This window comes from Dermochelys coriacea, chromosome 7, assembly GCF_009764565.3.
Source record: "Dermochelys coriacea isolate rDerCor1 chromosome 7, rDerCor1.pri.v4, whole genome shotgun sequence".
NCBI classification, from domain to species: domain Eukaryota; kingdom Metazoa; phylum Chordata; order Testudines; family Dermochelyidae; genus Dermochelys; species Dermochelys coriacea.
In genome coordinates this window covers 85,452,784-85,469,061 of record NC_050074.1, presented here as the reverse complement: position 1 = coordinate 85,469,061, position 16,278 = coordinate 85,452,784, and the positions used below count along the sequence as shown (strand labels likewise).

At 44.3% G+C, this 16,278-nt stretch overlaps 2 protein-coding genes across 5 annotated transcripts in view; one reads left to right on the top strand and one right to left on the bottom strand.

Moving 5' to 3' along the window:
* LRRC20 (leucine rich repeat containing 20) overlaps positions 1–1,674 on the bottom strand; it is a 150,938-nt gene extending 149,264 nt beyond the window's left edge. For 2 of the 3 annotated variants that reach the window (XM_038409210.2, XM_038409204.2), the window contains exon 1: positions 1,520–1,674. In XM_038409210.2, coding sequence (XP_038265138.1) covers positions 1,520–1,582 — 63 coding nt within the window. In that variant the 5' untranslated portion in view covers positions 1,583–1,674. The remainder of the gene's footprint in view (positions 1–1,519) is intronic. The other variant, XM_038409205.2, reaches the window with a different exon arrangement.
* LOC119858496 (eukaryotic translation initiation factor 4E-binding protein 2) overlaps positions 1,315–16,278 on the top strand; it is a 31,066-nt gene continuing 16,102 nt past the window's right edge. For both annotated transcript variants that reach the window (XR_006282517.1, XM_038409211.2), the window contains exons 1-2: positions 1,315–1,453; positions 15,878–16,054. Coding sequence is in view for 1 of the 2 variants with exons in the window: in XM_038409211.2 (XP_038265139.1) it covers positions 1,315–1,453; positions 15,878–16,054 (316 nt within the window). In the remaining variant the exon portion in view is untranslated. The remainder of the gene's footprint in view (positions 1,454–15,877; positions 16,055–16,278) is intronic.

Below are 16,278 nucleotides of genomic sequence, written 5' to 3'. Positions count from 1 at the left end.
AGACAACAGCATGATTTGATAGAAACTTTAAACTAAAAAAAAAAAAAAAATCCAAATATTGGTCATTTATGCTCTACAGGTATCTCCAGGCTGCTGTGTTTAAGTTATGTACGTGGGTGCCATTATCTAACCTCCCCACAGGAAGTAGATGGTCGTTCACAGCAACACCTCCTAAGAGCAACCACTGCTTAGGAGCAACACGCATTTTCTTTAGAGGAGCTCCAGTTCCTTATTATTTAATCCCATATTACAAAAAAATAGGCACAGCGCGCTATTGCTATGTATGGTACACTACTTATTAGGTTTCAGAGTAGCAGCCGTGTTAGTCTGTATTCGCAAAAAGAAAAGGAGGACTTGTGGCACCTTCGAGACTAACAAATTTATTAGAGCATAAGCTTTCGTGAGCTACAGCTCACTTCATAGAAAAGGAGTACTTGTGGCACCTTAGAGACTAACAAATTTATTAGAGCATAAGCTTTCGTGAGCTACAGCTCACTTCATCGGATGCAAAAAGCTTATGCTAATAAATTTGTTAGTCTCTAAGGTGCCACAAGTACTCCTTTTCTTTTTACTACTTATTAGATGTCCTTGGCCTTATTGTTTGCATCCCTGGTCCTCCCCCCATCACGCTCCCTCCTCGCAGCGCCCCAAATCTAGATGGTAAACCCCCCAGCGCAGGGACTGTGTCTGTGAAGTGCCTCATTAGGCACCGTTAGTAAGCGGTATAAATGAAATACAAGCCAGCTCTGCGAGGCATTGCTGCACCTCAGGCGGGGGCACAGCAACCCGACCCTGCGCGCAGAGCGGCGCACCCAGCAGGCTCATGGCGAGCTGAGCGCGCACGTGTGTCCCAAGCGCGTTGCCAGCCCTCCGGGCGGCTCCGCGGCGGGCTCGGCCCAGGAGGCCCGAGCAGCTCGCGAGCCGGGCCGGAGTCCCCGTTGGCGCGGCCTGTGGCCAAGGGGGCGAGCGGCGCCCGGCTGGGCCCGAGGAGCGGGTGGCACAAAGCGCTGCGGGAGGGGCGCACCAGCCCCGCGTAGCGGCAGCCGCCGCAGGCCGTTCCCCCCCCCGCCCGCTCCGCCCCGCCCCGCCCTGCCCTTCTCGGCCGTCGGGTTGCGTGCTCCTGGCGGAGGCCGAGGGAGAAGGTGGCGGCGGAGGCGGTGGACGGAGACAAAGCGCCAAGGCACCGGAGAGGAGAGGCGGCCGCTGCCCCCGCCCCCGCCGTGAGTCCAGCGCCGCTGCCTCCTCCTTCCGCGTCTCTGCTCCCCCCTCCCCGCCACCTACCTCCCCCAGCAGCCGGGACAACGGAGCAGGGAGATGTCTTCCTCCGGCGGCCACCAGCACAGCCAGAGCCGGGCCATCCCCACCAGGACGGTGCCCATCAGCGACACCGCGCAGCTACCTCACGACTATTGCACCACGCCCGGGGGGACCCTGTTTTCTACCACTCCTGGAGGTAAAGAGCACCCCCGGTTACCCCTGCTGGCCAGGCCCAGGCCCAGGCCTCCATCAGTGCACGCACCAGTCTCCTGGCCGCAGGCAACCCCGCGGTGCTCCGCGCAGCCAGCTGCGGGGCAATGTGCATGCAATTAACGGGAGGGAGCGAATAGAGAAGCAGCAAAGTGCATGCAATTAGCGTTACCCAGCTGACAGTTTTAATGGAGGGCGGGGGAGCGTGGAAAGCGCATGCAATTAAATGGGGGAGGGGGGTTCGCAGAGAAGGACGTGCAATTAATGCTACAGCGGGTGCAATTGAAGGGGAGAACGTGCGGGGAAGTGCAGATAGTGATAAACGGACGAGGCGCGACCTCCACTTTCTCTGAAGCACTGAGGTTTATTACTCCTTGTGCGGTGGGGACCTCGTCTATAGGGTTACCTCTTTTCTGTCGTCTTCCCCGGGATCCCAAAGCAAAGGGGTATAGGATAGTGTTGCAAAGGACCGGAGGCTTTGGTGGGGAGCAAAGAGAAATAGGTGCACCAGAGATCGCTGTACAAAGCCGGGGGGGGGGGGAGAGCCTCTAGCACTAAAAGGGTCCTCTTTCCCCCCCCCCCCCGTATGTATTTGTAATGTTTGGGGTTTTATTCGGAAGGAAGGATGGAGGGGAGGGAAGGAGATTGTGCTGGATCTGGAGCCTAGTTGCACTGGGCTCCAAGCTCCTTCTCCCTTCTTGGTGTGCGGCTAGCTGTTAGATATTTGTAAACAAGGCCTAGAAGTCTAGGACAAGCCCGTGTCTGTTGCATAATAGGAGAGGAGAAGTAGGGGGGAAATTCTCCAGCAGCTGCAGGAGGGAGAGAAACATGAACTCCACCGAGAACATGGGACGCCCCTCAGAGTGGAACCAGCCTCTGGCCGTTATCAAGGGGGCTTGGGATTCTTTTAAGCTCTGACTAAAGAAATGCATCAGCCAGTGGAGGGCTCAGTTTAAGGAAGTGCTAACTCTGCACTACAGACTAACACGGATGTAGACTGTGCAGCAACCTCCGTTTAGGCCTGTTCATGGACAACAAGGCCTGTATAAACCTATTGACAGGTTTCAGAGTAGCAGCCGTGTTAGTCTGTATTCGCAAAAAGAAAAGGAGTACTGGTGGCACCTTAGAGACTAACAAATTTATTAGAGCATAAGCTTTCGTGAAGTGAGCTGTAGCTCTCAAAAGCTTATGCTCTAATAAATTTGTTAGTCTCTCAGGTGCCACAAGTACTCCTTTTCTTTTTATAAACCTATTGATATCCCTGCTGCTCTTGTTGATTCTATTAGTAAAAGAGCTAAATAGCAGTCAAGGCATAGGAGCACCAGAGTTTTAAAATCCTATTTGTATTTAAAAACTAAAGCTCAACCTTGTCATCTCCTCCAAGACAAGGCTGACTCATGAAATCATTCCTCCCCACCACCCCAAATAAACATCAATTAACAGTAAATCCCATGATGTGTTATCTAGCCTAAACATTGTGTGGATGGTAGAGTACATGCAGACAGGATTCCTGAGCTAAATATTGACTCTGTTCCCCTGAGGGGGACCTCTTGGGGAAGCACTCACAGATATTTCAGTCGGCAAAGCTGTTTTGTTATTAAATAGCCAAACGGTCATTTCACAATAGTTTTCAGAGTCACTTTAAAAATAGTGCCCTGGTTCCTGGCTTAGATCAGTGGTAAAATATGTGGAAAGAAATTATTAGTGGAACTCTATTGTAATTTTCATTATGGTCAAACAGAACTATAAAACAAAAATATTCAGGGTTGAGAACCTGCAGTTTTTTTGCAGTATAGTTTTCCCAAAGCCCAAGCCTCTTATTTCCACTTCATTTAAGGCTCAAGATTGCTTCTATTCCTCTTAAAGTGGATGTTGTTTGCCCTTTCATTGTTACAAATTATGCAGATTATGTGAACATGTGAATTCCACATCATTGCTCTGTCCTATTTTTCTTGTGTCCCTAACTTTTCTCTGCTGGGCAGGAGCAGGTTTGTATATGTGTATGTTGATATTTGCTAGAGAAGCAGGCTTATCCTCCACTGTCTTCTGACTACTTCACTTGCTCGCTTTGCAGATAGCTATAAAAATGTAAACACTAGTGTGACTTTTGTGTGGCTTCCAGAAAGCAGCAAATACAGTTCTAGTGATGTGTGTATTTTACAGGCCATCTGTAATATTGCTGCATCCTCCTGTGTAATGGACTTCCATCATTGTACTTTTTCTTCCTCCATATTAAGTATTTTAAAACTTTTTCTGTCTATTAAGGTATTAAGTGGAGTCTTGCTTTTGTTATGGTATTTTGTGTTGGCAGGAGGTGGATTGCCATTGAAGGTCATCTGTAAATGAAAGAAAAAATAACTAGATCATTAGAAGTATATGCAGAATGTGATAAAGAAGCTGGATAAAAGGGACAAAATATTAATAAATGCATGTTACCCAAATACTTGTTCTGAATCTACTATGGGTTGTGAAATCCCTAATTGGTGTGACGTTGTAGAATGTATCATGCTGGTGGTGTCAAATCTTTAAAATATTCACAGATGATGATGATTTTAAAAATTTCACAAAATGATACAATTTTTGAGAAGGTAAATGACTGGAGTACCTGACCTCACAGGTTTATATTAGTCTACAATGGGGTTCTGTGTGTTAAGAATAGGGTTGCAGGACTTTCTGTTCCTATTTTTCCTTAATTAGCCTACATTTTAGAAATTATTCTGGGGCGAGAATACCCCATGAGAGCTTCACATCTATACTGCTGCTGCCCAGAAGCACCAGAATGAAACTGACCAGAATCTGTTTGCTGCTCCTGCTGCAGAATTATAAACAGGAGTAAGAGAGGTACAAAGGGTGTTGGATACTGTAGAATTTGGGGTGCAGAGGAGAGCTGAGCGAGTTTGCATTGTCTTCCCTGCACACATCCCTTCTCCTACCAGCACTGCACTTTCCCAGCAGGATCAGCAGAGTGCAGTTGACTGGAATTGTTAATTTCACTTTGCTGTCATTGCTTGTGCCTTGATGGGATTATAGAGGGATCTAAGTTCCATCTTCTCAGCCTGGCATATTCAGGGAAGAAGTAACATTTAGAATGTTGTCTTTGGGCGATCCCAGAATCCCACAACAAGGAAGACGCATAGTTAAATAAATATGAGGAGAGATGCACAGAAAAATGTTTCAGAGTAGCAGCCGTGTTAGTCTGTATTCGCAAAAAGAAAAGGAGTACCTGTGGCATCTTAGAGACTAACAAATTTATTTGAGCATAAGCTTTCGTGAGAAATGTGAAAGGGAATGATGAATATAAAGGGTGGGAAGAGAGAAATTTTTAATTAAATCAAAGTGGGAATGAGGGGGAAACAAAGATAGACCTCAAAAATGAACTCCCCTACCCTAAAACATTTGAATTAAAAAAGGAATAGAAAAATCCTTCCACCTCATATGGTTTCTGCAACAAGCCACATGGAATGCTGCCCTTGGTTCAGTCGTAGGTGTGACAGTTTAGTAAGTGTTTCTGAATGAGTTGTTGATCCAAACTGGGAAGCTAAAAGAAGAAATAATGTTAAGTGTGAGTTCATTTGCTGAATATTCTTTTATAGTAAGAGTTAATATTGAGGACTTCATTAAAAGGTTACAGGGTCAAATCCATGGACACTGGACAGAACTGAAGCTAAGTTATTTTTCATACAGTTCAGATTTTCTTTCCCTCCATTCAGCGTGTTCTTGATGGGTTTATTTTAATGCAGTATTTGAATATAAAGGTTATGAATAAATCATTGGTAGCTATATCTGGGTGCTTTTAAATGTATCACACATGGAAATGAAGGACATATGGCACTAGCTTGAGCCCATTGCACTACAAGCATACAGTCTGCAAACTTCTTCCTCCCACACACTGCCAGTTAATCCAGATCTGCTTTGTCTCTGATATCTCTCTTCTAGGTCTTACAGTTGGCAGCGTCTACTCAAGTACCAAATTGTAATGTCAAAAATATCACTGGTGCCATCACTCTGCACTTAAAACACCTTTCATCCAAGGATCTCAAAGTACATTACAAAGATGGGAAATAGTACTGTATTATTTATCTCTATTTTACAGATTGGGCCTCAGTTTTCTTATGAGGCTAAGTGACTTGCCCAGTTTAAAAGAGATAAGTGGCAGAGTCAGGTATAGAACCAACAACTTCCAGTTTCCTGCTCCTTAGAATTGTTGCCTTCTAGAAAGATGCTCCCAAAATAAAGGGTCTATGTTTGTCTGAATTTTTTATTGATTGTTGTTGTAAGTAATGCCTAAAATCACTATAACAGAGATTAGCGGTTGAAGGAAATCTATATTTTTAGTTTATTTACTTTGTACATTCTGACAGCACTTTCTCTCCAGTCTATTTAACTGTTTCCCCGTTGCTCTTTCCTCACTGTTGTGCAAGACCCATATTTTTTTTATATTAAAAGAAAAACGTGATTGTAAAATGCCTAATATTGGTAGCTGTTAAATTTGTATTTTTTTAAGTTAACTTCATATAATGGTATCCTTTTCATAAATGACACAGGTAAGAGTTTATCCCAGTTATCAGAAAATTAAGAGCTAGTGCAGAGCCCTCGAGAACAGAGTATTGAAGACTAGCATTTGTGAGTGTGGCTGAGGACAACTGTAGGGGACAGGGAATGTACAAAAAGAGAATCCTAGTTCAGTGCTTAGGGAGAGCAAGAGCCGGTAGAAGCTAAGGACAGGCAACACGGAATTCTGAATGACGATGCAGAGGCTATAGCTAGGATAGATTGTCCCATTTGTACAGAGTCCATTCTGTTTTCTGAAAACAGTTGCCTGTCCTTTTGAGTTCATGGTAGTGCTTTAATTTGAAAGCCACCAACTATACCTTATCACCTGTCATGGACATTGGCTGTTTTCCCACGTTGACATAAATTATTATAAGAAAGAGGGGGTCCTGCCTTTAATAACTTCCTTCTGTAGACGGTTTCTGGGAATGTTTTGAATTGATCCAGTGTTTAATTCTTACCTTCAGAGGTGCCTTTACATGTGCAGTCCTCCTGGTGAAGGGTCCCCTTAAAAATTACCAGTTCAGAAAACAGGACTGGCGGTTCCTGCGAACCATCCTGTTTCTGGGAGGGTGCCCTTGACTATCTTTTCATCATTCTGTTAGTGGCAATTACTATTTCATGTTTCTCAGGAGGCTCCTTTCCTGCTAAGTGTGCTTTTTATTTCATCTTATCACTGGAGTAATCTCGCAACATCCACAGTTTGAGAACTACTAAGGCCCTGGGTGGTTGTTTTTCTTCTTTTTTCTTTCCCCTCTTGAATGGAGGTAGGAAAATATTTTGTGGACTCCTGATACCCCCTGAATCTAAGTAGCAAAATTTCTGAAGAATATTTCAGCTGGTACCCTATTAGTACTACATGAAATATTAAATAATATCTCCCAGAAGCCCTAATCAGGATCAGGACCCTTGTTCCTTCTAGTTGCTGTGCAAGGGGCACGGGGGAGGAATAAAATAAGACTTCAGGTGTTGCTCTGCAATTCAAACACAAAGAGCTTTGGACAGGATACAAAATATCTTGTTGCAAAACAGCTGCCCCTGAGTAAGATGTCTGATGCCCCCCTGAGCTGTGGAATGACTGAGAGGCGCATTGCCTAGAAAAATTCTGAGTGCAACTCTCAAACATACAACTCTGATTAGCTTTAAACTAGCAACGCACAGGTTGTTTGATCCATTTAAACATTTACTTTTCTAAGGAACAGACTTGATTCATTCAGAGCTGCAAGTTGTTGCTCTGATTCACAGCTTCATGCATGTAATTTTAAATGTCTTTTCTTAGTTTACTTTTGTGTCTGTTCTGTACTGTTTAGTAGTCAGAAAAGAGACTACAAAATGGTTCTGTTGTGTTCATGCTCCTCATGTGTCTTTTAGTCATCTCCGTGTACTGTCAAAACCGAGTTTATTCCTGTCAACTCTGGAATACAGTTGTGGCACTGCAGAAGAGAAGTGCCTTATTTTCTTCCTTTCCCTCCACCAACAGGCTGTCTAGTTCTCTCCAGAACCTGTTGTGAGGGATGATATGGGACCACAGCTTGGGTTTTTTGTACATCAGGATGATCTTGCACCACTGGCAGTTGGAAAAATCTTGTTTTGACTTGAAACTGAAAAGATCTGATCATAGAAGCAACTGATAAAGACTAAAAGTGGGACATGACGATGACTTTTCTGAACGTAGCTTCACTTCAGATTAAAAATAGTGTTCTCTGTCTTTCTGCAGTTCTAATCTTGGAGTGAAATCCTTGCATTTTACATCTTCAATCCTGACAATTTTCAGAGTAGCAGCCGTGTTAGTCTGTATTCGCAAAAAGAAAAGGAGTACTTGTGGCACCTTAGAGACTAACAAATTTATTAGAGCATAAGCTTTCGTGAGCTACAGCTCACTTCATCGCTTATGCTTAAATAAATTTGTTAGTCTCTAAGGTGCCACAAGTACTCCTTTTCTTTTTGCGAATCCTGACAATGTAGTTTCTGCTCTTAAATGAGTGTTCTGCCTCCTTATATAAGGTCAACTCCCAGACTACTGCACTGGGCAGCACAGCATGGGGAGGAGGTGACCAGCCCTCGGTGGAGAAAGAAGTGGTTTGGGACTATTTAGAAAAGCTGGACGAGCACAAGTCCATGGGGCCGGATGCGCTGCATCCGAGGGTGCTAAAGGAGTTGGCGGATGTGATTGCAGAGCCATTGGCCATTATCTTTGAAAACTCGTGGCGATCGCGGGAGGTCCCGGATGACTGGAAAAAGGCTAATGTAGTGCCCATCCTTAAAAAAGGGAAGGAGGAGGATCCGGGGAACTACAAGCCAGTCAGCCTCACCTCAGTCCCTGGAAAAATCACGGAGCAGGTCCTCAAGGAATCAATTCTGAAGCACTTAGAGGAGAGGAAAGTGATCAGGAACAGTCAGCATGGATTCACCGAGGGCAAGTCATGCCTGATGAATCTAATTGCCTTCTATGACGAGATAACTGGCTCTGTGGATGAAGGGAAAGCAGTGGACGTGTTATTCCTTGACTCTAGCAAAGCTTTTGCCACGGTCTCCCACAGTATTCTTGCCAGCAAGTTAAAGAAGTATGGGCTGGATGAATGGACTATAAGGTGGATAGAAAGCTGGCTAGATCGTTGGGCTTAACGGGTAATGATCAATGGCCCCGTGTCTAGTTGGCAGCCGGTACCAAGCGGAGTGCCCCAAGGGTCGGTCCTGTGGCCAGTTTTGTTCAATATCTTCATTAGTGATCTGGAGGATGGTGTGGACTGCACCCTCAGCAAGTTTGCAGATGACGCTAAACTGGGAGGAGAGGTAGATACGCTGGAGGGCAGGGATAGGATACAGGGATAGGACCTAGACAAATTAGAGTATTGAGCCAAAAGAACTCTGATGAGATTCAACAAGGACAAGTGCAGAGTCCTGCGCTTAGGATGGAAGAATCCCATGCATCGCTACAGACTAGGGACCGAATGGCTAGGCACCAGTTCTGCAGAAAAGGACCTAGGGGTTATAATGGACAAGAAGCTGGATATGAGTCAACAGTGTGCCCTTGTTGCCAAGAAGGCCAATGGCATTTTGGGCTGTATAAGTAGGGCATTACCAGCAGATCCAGGGATGTGATCGTTCCCTTCTATTCGACATTGGTGAGGCCTTATCTGGAGTACTGTGTTCAGTTTTGGGCCCCATGCTACAAGAAGGATGTGAAAAAATTGGAAAGCATCCAGCGGAGGGCAACAAAAATGATTAGGGGACTGGAACACATTACTTATGAGGAGAGGCTGAGGGAACTGGGATTGTTTAGTCTGTTTCAGAGTAGCAGCCGTGTTAGTCTGTATTCGCAAAAAGAAAAGGAGTACTTGTGGCACTTTAGCGACTCACAAATTTATTTGAGCATAAGCTTTCGTGAGCTACAGCTCACTTCATCGGATGCACTCAGTGGAATGCATCCGATGAAGTGAGCTGTAGCTCACGAAAGCTTATGCTCAAATAAATTTGTTAGTTTCTAAGGTGCCACAAGTACTCCTTTTCTTTTTGTTTAGTCTGTGGAAGAGAAGAATGAGGGGGGATTTGATAGCTGCTTTCAGCTACCTGAAAGGGTGGTTCCAAGGAGGATGGATCTAGACTGTTCCCAGTGGTAGCAGATGACAGAACAAGGAGTAATGGTCTCAAGTTGCAGCGGGGGAGGTTTAGGTTGGATATTAGGAAAAACTTTTTCACTAGGAGGGTGGTGAAGCACTGGAATGCATTACTGAGGGAAGTGGTGGAATCTCCTTCCTTTGAGGTTTTTAAGGTCAGGCTTGACAAAGTCCTGGCTGGGATGATTTAGTTTGGGATTGGTCCTGGTTTGCGTAGGGGGTTGGACTAGATGACCTCCAGAGGTCCCTTCCAACCCTGATATTTTATGAAATAGGCATCCACAGGATACAACCTGTAACTGTCTGAAACTCTTACCTCTAAGTGAGGCCCTGCTATTGGTTCTAGGATCTTTCTAGAGCAGGAAGTCTGTTTAGACAACAAGTCCTGAAGTATGTGAGTAATATGTTTGATACTTGGGGTAGAAAGGCGAGAGAAATCTTGGAGAGGCATGGAGGAGGGTTGGACTCTTCCTTGGGCCCCAGGAAATGCCAGTATATCCTGGTGTGGGATATTTAAACAGCTTTCCCCAGTGCTGATGCTTCTATGTACCTAGGTTCCAGTTAATTATTGAACTTTCGGGCAGTGTTGCTTTCTTTCCTTGAACCATCAGCAGCTCAGTAGGTGTTTGAACTATAATATGTTCATTTTTCATAGAAAAGCAATCAAAGATGTTTAGTCTGTTATCTCTGACCATCTCCTCTCTTCCTTTTACTTCTCTCATCCCAGTCCATCACGGCTATTCCTATCTCCTTCCATTTCTCTGCTGTCCCCTCTCCTTGACAGATACTACTTTCCTTTAACTCCAGGGTCTCCATTTTCAAGGCCTCTCTCTTCTTTACACCAGGGTCTTTGTTCCCTTTCCTGGACGCTCCGTCCAACTCATCAGTTTCCAGCATTGTACCTCCCCCACTTCCTCTGTTCCTGTCCCCATGCTGCTGAGTGCCTCTGGAGAAAATCCAGAGATGAGTTAGATCCTCCTTGCCATTAGCTCTATGACTTAATATGCCAAACAGCTTTTCTTCTTTCCTGATGGACTCCTGTACCCACAGCTCTCATGACTGCTTCACCCTTGACTCTCTTCAAACCCACTCACCTATTGTACCTGCTTTTCAGCCAAGTTTTTAACAATTGTTTTCAAAAAGAAAAATTGACACCATCTGCCATGAATTCTTGTTCCATCCCCTCCACTCTTACCCTTAATCCTGGGATCCAGCACTGAGCTCTTAGAGGCAGGGATTATTTTTTTGTTCTGTATTTGTACAGCACCTAGCATTATGGGATCCTGTCTATGACTTGGGCTGCTAGGTGATATCACATGCAATGAACTGTAATAGTGTGGCCTTCAGACTCCTCACTTCTAACCCCTTGACCTTATCCCCCTCAATCATCTCTCCACTCTTGCTCATTCTTATTCAGTCTCTCATTCTCCTTTTCATCTACCTTTGTGTACAACACTCTTACAAAAACCAAGCCTAACTCCACACTGCCTGTTTTCCTGGCTTCCAAACTTGTTGTCATCCTTGACACACATCCCCATTTATCCTAACGTACAAGGATGCACTATTTCCAAAACCTATTGTTTTCTTCCTTTCCCTACAGCTCTGACCTTTACTATGCCTTGGTAATCTTATGCATAGTTTCTAAGGCCAGAAGGGACCATTCTGATCACCTGGTCTGATTTACTATGTAGCACAGGCCATAGAACTTCCCCAAAATAACTCCTAGAGCAGATATTTTAAAAAAACATCCAATCTTGATTTTAAAAATTGTCATTGATGGAGAATCAACCACAAACCTTGGTACATTGTTCCAGTGGTTAGTTACTCTCACTGTTAAAAATTTGTCGTCTTTTCCTTCATAATTTGTCTAGCTTCAGCCTTTGGATAATGTTCTACCTTCCTCTGATAGATTGAAGAGCCCATTATTAAATATTTTTCCCCATGTAGATACTTATAGACTGTCAAGTCATTCCTTAACCTTCTCTTTGTAAACTAAATAGATTGAGCTTGAATCTATCACTATAAGGCATGTTTTTCTAATCCTTTATTTATTCTCAGGGTTCTTCTCTGAACCCTTTCCAATTTATCAGCATCCTTCTTGAATTATGGGCACCAGAAGTGGAAACAGTATTCCAGCAGTGGTCGCACCAATACCAAATACAGGGGTAAAACGACCATTTCTACTCCTACTTGAGATTCCTGTGTTTATGCATCCCAGAACTGCATTAGCTCTTTTGACCACAGCATCACACTGGTTCAGTTGATTATCCACCTCGACCTCCAAATCTTTTTCAGTCACTGCTTCCCAGGATAGTCTCCCCAGTCCTGTAAGTATGGCCTTCTCCTTTTTTCCCAGATGAAGATACTTTCATTTAGCCATATTAAATGCATATTGTTTGCTTGTGTCCAGTTCACTGAGTGAATTGGATCGCTCAATCAGTAACCTGTTCTCTTCATTATTTACCACCCCCGCCCCAATTTTTGTGTCATCTGCCAACTTTATCAGTGGTAACTTCATGTTTTCTTCCAGGTCATTGATAAAGATGTTGTATAGCAGGGGTGGCCAACCTGAGCCTAAGGAGGAGCCGGAATATACCAACGTACATTGCCAAAGAGCCACAGTAATATGTCAAAAGAAAAGGAGTACTTGTGGCACCTTAGAGACTAACAAATTTATTTGAGCATAAGCTTTCTTGAGCTACAGCTCACTTCATCGGATGCATTCAGTGGAAAATACAGTGGGGAGATTTACACACACACACACACACACACACACACAGAACATGAAACAATGGGTTTTATCATACACACATAAGGAGAGTGATCACTTAATATGAGCTATTACCAGCAGGAGGGCGGGGAGGGGAAGGAGGAAAACCTTTTGTGGTGATGATCAAGGTGGGCCATTTCCCGCAACGTCTGAGGAACGGTGGGGGGGAAGGCGGGGGGGAGAAATAACATGGGGAAATAGTTTTACTTTGTGTAATGACCCATCCACTCCCAGTCTCTATTCAAGCCTAAGTTAATTGTATCCAGCTTGCAAATTAATTCCAATTCAGCAGTCTCTCGTTGGAGTCTGTTTTTGAAGTTTTTTTTTGTTGAAGAATAGCCACTCTCAGGTCTGTAATCGAGTGACCGGAGAGATTGAAGTGTTCTCCGACTGGTTTTTGAATGTTATAATTCTTGACGTCTCATTTGTGTCCATTTATTCTTTTATGTAGAGACTGTCCAGTTTGACCAATGTACATGGCAGAGGGGCATTGCTGGCACATGATGGCATATATCACATTGGTAGATGCGCAGGTGAACGAGCCTCTGGTAGTGTGGCTGATGTGATTAGGCCCTATGATGGTGTCCCCTGAATAGATATGTGGACAGAGTTGGCAACGGGCTTTGTTGCAAGGATAGGTTCCTGGGTTAGTGGTTCTGTTGTGTGGTGTGTGGTTGCTGGTGAGTATTTGCTTCAGATTGGGGGGCTGTCTGTAAGCAAGGACTGGCCTGTTTCCCAAGATGTGTGAGAATGATGGGTCAAAAGTCCCAAGTATACTTACAAATGTCCCAAGTGATGCTTACAAAAGTCCCAAGTATATGACATGAGTACTACCACCATTATCAACCAGACTTACAATCTCATCAAAAAAAGATATCAAGCTAGTTTTACAGGATCTCTTTTCCATAAACCCATGCCGAGGGTTATTAATTACATTACCTCCTTTTAGTTCTTTATTAATCAGGTTCCATATCTTGGCCGGGACCAATGTCATGTTGACAGTTCTATAATTACCTGGATCATCCCATTTAACCTTATTAAAAATTGGCACTACATTAACTTTCTTCCAGTCTACTGGAACTTGTCCATTGCTCCAAGACTTCTTGAAAATCAACATTAACAGTTCAGCGAGCTCCTCAGCCAGCTCTTTCAAAACTCTTGGACACAGGTTATCTGGACCTGCTGACTTAAAACTGTTTAGCTTCTGCTTAACATTATCCAGAGATACTAGTAGAATGGAATGAGTGTTATCACCATATTTTGAGAAATATTTCTTCAACACTTCTGCCTTTTTTGCATTATTATTGATATTTATATCATTTCCATCTAGAAATGGGCCAGTAACATTGTCAGTCTTCTTTTTGTTCCTAATGTATGTATTAAACTCATTATTGTCCTTAAATCTGTTGGCCATAGATTTCTCTGTGTCCTGTGGCTTCCCTTATCAATTTTCTACAATTCCTAACTTCTGATTTATATTAATTACCATCAGCTTCCGCTTTTTTCCATTTGTTATTATTTTTTACAGCTACCTATGCTTCATCTCTAAACTAGGTTGTTTTTAAACCAGCACAGCATTCTTCCTCAGTTGTGGGATTGTAGCTTATTGGGCAGTAAGTAAGGTGGTGTTAAATGATTCCCAATTACATTCACATTTTTCTGATTAAATTACTCCTCTCAGCTGATTTGGCTCATAATTATTTTCAGCTTTGTGAAATTAGCCTTATTGAAGCACCATGGGTGTGTGTGAGAAAGAGAGAGTGAATGAGACTTGGAAACGGGTAAATCTATTTTTGACATAGAATGCTAATCCCCATTCCCTTTCGCTCACTGGATCCTTTTTAAATGGGCTCAGTACAGGTAATTGTACCAGTGGGAAGCAGTCCACATCACAAAACTGTCACCGTGATTAGCGCTCATGGATACAGAGGCCAGCAAGGGTGACAACTAGTATCTCATTGTACAACTTGATACAACTGTCCTTTCCCCTCATCCCCTAGAAGTCCCACCAGTATACACTGGAAGCACTTTGGAGAGGATACTTGCATTATCCTGTCCATGTCATCTTATACTATGGATAAATAGAAGACTTCAATGTCCAGAGCTGTCAGTTTCCTTTCACAAACACTGCATTAATAACAAAAAAAGTTGTAAAAGTTAAGGATGGTCAATAAGTCTGGTTTGGACTTTATTGCGTCTATAATGTTAAACTGAAGCAAGTCTACTTACGTTTATTTGGTGTTTATAAGGTGCTTGGGGAAATAGGGAATGTTGATATTTGTTGTACAGTTTGAGAGAACACTGAACAGTTTGAAATGAAGTTGCCCAGCAGTTCCTCCCCTTTATTACTTCCTTAGGTAACAGAAAAAGACTGAAATGTGGAGTGGGGGAGAGAGATTTGTTGTTAAATAGGACTGGTTTCAAGCTAAGACTTTTTTGTATTCTCTCATTTTGAGGGCACCATGAGTTGGCTCACGGGTGGATTCTCCAGTGCTGGACATAGCTCTGACTTGAGAGCACCTGCGTGTAGGGTGTTGGGGCTTTCTTACCTGTATGGTCTGGTAACATGCATTTAATCGGTGCCTCTTTAGGATTGCAGGAGTGGGGGGAAAACTGGCCTTTGAATGGAGTTAAAAGGCAGTGCCATTCTGTAAATAGAGCAGCAGGAAGTGATTGGAGTTGACATATCCTCTCCCAAGCCCAAATGCTGCTTTTCATTTCTTTTCATTGCCCCAGCCTAGGGGAATGGGACTTCAAGTGGCTTTTTCGTCTAAACCAGGGGTGGGCAAACTACAGCCCAGGGGCTGCATCCGGCCCTCCAGATGTTTTAATCCAGCCCTCGAGCTCCTACTGGGGAGCAGGGTCAGGGGCTTGGCCCACTCCAGCGCTCCAGCCGGGGAATGGGGTTGGGCTTGCCCCACTCAGCGTGGCTCCCGGAGGCAGCGGCATGTCTCTTTCCGGCTTCTACGTATAGGGGCAGCCAGGAGGCTCCTCACACTGCCCCTGCAGCTCCCATTGGCCAGGAACCATGGCCAATGGGAACTGCAGGGGTGGCATCTGCAGACGGCAGCGCACAGAGCTGCCTGGCGATGCCTCTACATAGGAGCCGGAGTGGGGGACATGCCACACCTTCCAGGAGCCTCTTGATGTAAGTGCCACCCGGACCCTGCACCCCTGATCCCCCACCTGCCCTCTGAACCCCTCAGTCCCAGCTCGGAGCATCCTCCTGCACCCTGAACTCATCATTTCTTGCCCCACCCCAGAGCCTGCACCCCCTCCCACACCCCAACCCCCAATTTTGTGAGCATTCATGGCACACCATACAATTTCCATACCCAGATGTGGCCCTCAGGCCAAAAAGTTTGCCCACCCCTGGTCTAAAGCCTGCTCACGTTGACACATCATTATCAACTCACATTCTGTATGTATTCTTACATGCTGATTATTCTTCTTTTGTCTGACTGTGTGCTAGGTACCCGAATCATCTACGACCGTAAGTTTCTGTTGGATCGCCGCAATTCCCCCATGGCTCAGACCCCACCATGCCATCTCCCAAATATTCCAGGAGTTACCAGTCCTGGTACCATGGTCGAGGATTCCAAAGTGGAAATAAACAATCTGAACAATCATGACAGGAAGACTGCAATGGGTAAGGGAGACTGGGTGATGGTAGTGGTTGATACTCTGGTTAACTTCTTTATAGCTCCCTTATTTGTGACTTTAGAAGATCATGTGTTCAGATATCACAGTGATGGGCTCATTTATATATAAATATCTGCAGCCTGAAATTTAATATGTACATTAGGTTTCCTTTTTCAGAATGATTTTTTTTTTTCCCCGTAGTAGTTCAGTAATTGTTTAAGTCTCAGGGAC